At 53.0% G+C, this 4,967-nt stretch overlaps 1 protein-coding gene across 2 annotated transcripts; it reads right to left on the bottom strand.

Annotated features, from left to right (window-relative positions):
- Positions 1-388: 388 nt before the first annotated feature.
- On the bottom strand, positions 389-4,179 carry LOC120398663. 2 transcript variants are annotated; one of them, XM_039526212.1, is made up of 2 exons: positions 1,179-4,179; positions 389-1,041 (listed from the first exon to the last, which is right to left on the bottom strand). In XM_039526212.1, the coding sequence occupies exons 1-2, from the start codon at positions 1,368-1,370 to the stop codon at positions 586-588; spliced, it is 648 nt and encodes a 215-aa protein (XP_039382146.1). In that variant the 5' UTR covers positions 1,371-4,179; the 3' UTR covers positions 389-585. Both variants share the same exon structure in this region; 1 of them encodes a protein (XP_039382146.1).
- Between the last annotated feature and the right edge of the window lie 788 nt (positions 4,180-4,967).

Genomic DNA, 4,967 nt, shown 5'->3' with positions numbered 1-4,967 from the left:
CCTTCAGAGGTAAGAAGCAGGATTGAAGACAAGCTGGAGATGAGGCATCAGCCTTTTATAGTCTTTTTGAGGTGTAAGAACACCTCTTTGTCCTTACTGTGGAAAATTACAAGCAAAATGGAGTCTGGAGTCACATGAGCAAGTTCCTGCATACTTTGCTGACTTACAAGGCGCATCTGCCTTCTCTCAATGGGTCAATTGTGTAGCTGATGGTCCTTAATGGGCCATCAAGCAGGCTAGGCAGAGCTAACACCAACTCATCTGGGATGTCACCCAGAAGCATAGCATAAGTTTGAGATACAGACAGGATAGAGCCAATATTCATAACTTCAACCACAAAATGACACATTCATACAGACAGCATAATCATAACCAGCAACCCATAACCTGGTCTTAGACCCCTTATATGACCCCCTTTACAAAAGATTTGATGCCACTACAGGACCTTGGTTGCAATCATATTCTATACGGTCCCAGTTCAAGTCAAGAATGTGACACAGGCATCTTCCCGTTTGGTCATTTTCTTTAAAACATGGCCAGGGTCTGCACTAAATTGCACAGCATTTATCAAGGTCACCCCTTACGCTAAATGTTCTTGGGTAGGCACAGACATTGCGGAGCATAACCTATGGCAAGAACAGTGTTTAATAAGTTTTCCAAACATAACTCAGCACACAGGCGCCGGAGCTTGAAGTTTAGATCTACTGAAGTCCAAGTCACACAGTCATGGTGCCGTTGGGCTGCCGCATCTATGACACAGACCTCACAATCTTCAAAAAGCTTTTCCCTAAGGCACTGATTAAGGACAGCATAAACAGCAACACGTACAATAGTCCGCATGACTTTTTTACGCTCACGACGTCGCCTTGGCTCAGTTAGTTCCATGCTAAGCCTTCTAAACTCCTCATAGCCGTCATCCTTGGAGTCCTCTTCAACAATTTGTACCGGCATTGAGCAAAAACAAGAAGAGCCCAGTTCATCTTCGCTGCTTGATGCAATGCTGTCCAGGGCCTCTGGGTCCTCTAGAAAGGCATCGTCAAGCTGTGGAGAGATTTTCAGAAAAGAAACAGTGTAAGTTCCCACTCCTTGATTTTAAATATACACAACCCACCCCACCCCCCGGTTCCTAACCCCATTTCACCCCATCATCAACAGTCACTTCTTAATCATTCATTTACCTGAGCAATGTCTTTTCCGTTCACCTTGTCCTCCGATGACTCCCCTGAGCTGCGTTCACCTTCCACCTCTAGGGGGGCAGACAATGAGAGGCCATCACACTCATCGGTGTGCCTCACGAGAGTTTGGGTTTCGGGTTCCAGCGTATCCATCAATGGCTGAGTCAAAGGGCCCTCGTGGGAACTGTCGCTCATGTAGCGCTTTCTCCACACAAGTCCAAAGGCCCTCGGGGCTAACACAAAGTCTGAAGTTCTCACCAGGGGTGGTGAAGGAGTCCATGCTTCCACGATTTCTAAAGCACGCGTCCTTGGTAAAAGATGGTCTCTTCTGCCCCAGTGCTGGGACTTATGGGGTGATAGTGTTGCGCTCTGATTGGCAGAGGGCGCTGGGAGGAGTTCTTAGAAGGGTCACATGATCCTCATCTGGACAGGTCACCCCGTCCCAGAACACCACCGATTGGTCAAATCTGCTCTCAGGGTGGTCCTATGCGGCCGAAACCCATCGCGATTGGTAGAGTGCAGTGGGAGGAGTTCTTAGAGGGGTCACACGAGCCACATCCGGATGGGTCACCCCACCCTGGAACACCCCAGATTGGTCAAATCCCCTCTCCGGGTAGGCCTATGAGGGCGAAACCTCTCCTGATTGGTAGAGGGCAGTGGGAGGAGTTCTTAGAGGGGTCACATGACATACTTTGCTTCGGGTCATGTGTCCTCCTTGACCCTGGAAGTAATACCCTGTGAGTGGGACTTCTGGTGATAGGTGGGCGGGGTTTAAGGGGTCAAGGGGCGGGGTTTTAGGAGTCAAAGGGCCGGTTTGTGTTTGATTGATGGTAGGGCCCTAATAGTATTACTGGACACACTTAGAGGCCCTTGCCTTCCAAAAGGGTGGCTTTGTAAATTTAGGGTCAGCTCTTCTTGAAGGAAGGATTGATTCTTGAACCGCATGAAGTAAAGTAATAAATCCAGTGAGCTAGCCACACGCTCAATCTCATCCAAGCTCCCAGGCCCCCCTTCATCTTGGAATCTCGGTTTAAATGTCATACCCCAAGGAGAGTCACTTATACATCAGTCTCTGTGTCCCAGGACAACAAGCCATTCTTCTCAGCCACTTTAGCCCATGCTTTCCGGGCCCACTGGATGATAGGGAGAGGTTGGAATTTGTGGGCCCCTGCTGTTAGTGGGCATGCTGGCAGGGTGAGATTCAGTAGTATGGAAAACGGACACCCTTGGAGGCCCTTGCCTTCCAAAAGGGTGGCTTTGTAAATTTAGTGTCAGGTGTTCTGGATCGAGGGTCCTTGGACATTCGGGACTTCACTTTGTGTTGCAGCTTGCTGAAGGTTTGCTTCAGGCACATGAACATCTTTTGGAGAACTTTGCTCCTTGAAGGGGATGGTGTCCTAGCTCTGGAGGCCTTTGGTGACTTTGAGGGAGAACCGTCAGGACTCCAACTTGCTTTCTCCCCAGCTTGCGAAAGCCCTGTTGTACTCGTTGCAACGGACACCATCTTTGGTTGCTTGCGCGGAGCCCTTTTCCCCATCCCATCCTGAGTCTTGCTCTTGTCTGCTGGAAGGAGCCACAGCACTGGCATCTTATTGCGGTTGGATGATGCTGACGAGTCTCCTGGAGTCCATCGCTGTGGAATTCCATGGGATCTTCCCGGCAAGTCAGCACCTGCAGAGCCAGCTGGTCTCTTCTGTCGATGCTTACCACACTTCTTGCAGACTCTGATTGGTGGCTGGTCCCTGGAGAGCTTTGAATTCACAGTTCCACTGAACCCATGTGAATGCATGATGTCTCGAACACCATGCAGCTCAGCAGATGTCTCCTTTGGCGTTTTCTCACCCTTCCTCTTTCCTGGATATGCCTTGCGGCACTGCTGGCAAACTGAGACCTGGCCCGCCAAGGGGCGGGAGCTGCTCAACATTTCCGTCAGCTGCTTGATCTGCAGGTCGTGTGCAGCCTGCCCAGCAAGGAGAGAGTCAAGGGTGGATCTTGTTAGCTGCTCAGAGCCTGGTGCCTCTGGGGCAACCTGGTGCCATTGGGTTCTGGGAAGATCTGCCGTGCTCTCACCTGCTTGTGCCCCTGGCCGCAGGCAGGAGCCTTCTCCCAAGAGAACCTTCCTCTCCATGTGCAGCTCCAGCTTCTCTTCAGTCCCTTTGCTGCCGCTCACACTGGTAAGGGGCTTTCTCAACTCGCTCCTATACATTTGGAGTGTCGCTGCGAGTGTCTTCTCTGCTACTGTGGTTCCTGGAGGTGGCGATGTCAGACCCACCCCTGCTGGCAGAGTGCAGCGCTGTGGGTTAGTCTGCTTTCCTGCCGCGCCATCATTCCTGCCCGTCTCCATGGTGATATCTTCCACTGGCGTTGGAGGACGTGTGGAAGAAGAGGAGCTTGTGCTTTGCCTCCCCGTCTGCAGGAAATCGGTCTCCATCTCAGTGAACTCCACACGGGCTCCCCTGGCTGGGATGGCGTGAGGCAGCTTTGCCAGGGGCTCTGGGTCCAGGGTGAGCAGCCCCCTCTGCATGACCGGATGCTGATGCCTTATGTGGAGTTCGATGGGGTGGGCAGGCTGTTGTCCCATCGCTGGGAATGCCGCTGTCCTGTGCCTGCCTGGCTCCCTAGGGGGGCGGAGTGGCCCAGGCAGGGCAGTCTCTCTCCAGAGGGGAGCATCTCTGTGCGACTCTCGCACCATCTTAGGAAAGGCCTTCGTTTGGATCTGCCAGCATTTCTGAGCCACGTGATCCTGCAGCTTGACCACCGCTGTGGTCACAAGCCTGGCCAGGATGGCATCAGAAGATGCCATGATCCTATGGGCCTTTTGGGGCAGGGGTCCCCGGGGGCAGACACATGGCTCCTGGATCTCCTGTGCACGCTGAGGGCTGGTGTTGGATCTGAAGGGCTCCGGGACCTTTGCTGGAAATCCACATTTGGGCAGATCTGGGTCTACTTCCAATTGCTGCTTGGTGTCCCCCTCACCCAGCAATGGCTCCCCCGGGATGGGGTTTTGTGGAGCCCCCAGTCGCCTCTGCAGATGCGTCTGCCGGATGTTGAAGTCTGAGCTATGGACTGACGTCTGGTCCAGACCCGTGGTCTGCTCTCCCCGGTCTTGTCTGCTGTGGACAGGAGGCCTGGAGAGAGGCTGGGCTTGGATGGGATGAGTGGATCCTTTTCAGCTCGCGAAGGGCATGATCTCCCCTGTGTGGCAGAGGGGCTCCGACTGAATGATGGCGGCTTCTCTCAGGGAAAAGGAGCTGGGACTCCAGAGGGCAGAGGTGGTGGATTCCATAGCGGAATAGGAGAACTGGCTCATCGCGGCTGTCGCCACACTCGGCCTGTGGGAGAGAGCAGACAGGGACAGATGGGACATGGCCCTGCTGAGCAAAGGCAGGGCTTGGGCACAGCCTTCCAACAGTAGTGCAATGGGGCAGTGCCTAGGCATGCCTTGCACACCACAGCCTGACACAAGGACATCAGCTGGGTAACGAAGGACTGAGAGGGGGAGCCGGCACTCATTTTATCTAGAACGATAACCCCTTCGTCACACGCACATGTGCAGCACCTAGCACAATGGGGCCTTGAGCATGACTGGGGACCCAGTGCTATTTTAACAGAAAGATTAGCTAACAACAATTGCTTTGGGTGAGGAAGATGTGAGCATGTGTGTGTAACCCTCGGCAGGGGAGGTTGTGAAGGCCAAGATTATAAACTATAAAAGGAACTAGATAAATTCATCAATGGCTATTAGCTAGGCTGGGCAGGGATGGTGTCCCTAGTCTCTGTTTGTCTGAAGCT

This window comes from Mauremys reevesii, linkage group 2 (genome assembly GCF_016161935.1).
Source record: "Mauremys reevesii isolate NIE-2019 linkage group 2, ASM1616193v1, whole genome shotgun sequence".
Lineage (NCBI taxonomy): Eukaryota > Metazoa > Chordata > Testudines > Geoemydidae > Mauremys > Mauremys reevesii.
The sequence above is the reverse complement of the archived record's forward strand: the minus strand, read 5'-3'. Positions and strand labels throughout refer to the sequence as shown.

Bases quoted from the DNA above. Each gene is read 5' to 3' on its own strand.
- LOC120398663 (XM_039526212.1), bottom strand. From the start codon at position 1,370: ATGAGCGACAGTTCCCACGAGGGCCCTTTGACTCAGCCATTGATGGAT. The intron at 1,042-1,178 runs GTAAATGAATGA...ATCTCTCCACAG, and splicing joins ACGGAAAAGACATTGCTCAG to CTTGACGATGCCTTTCTAGA.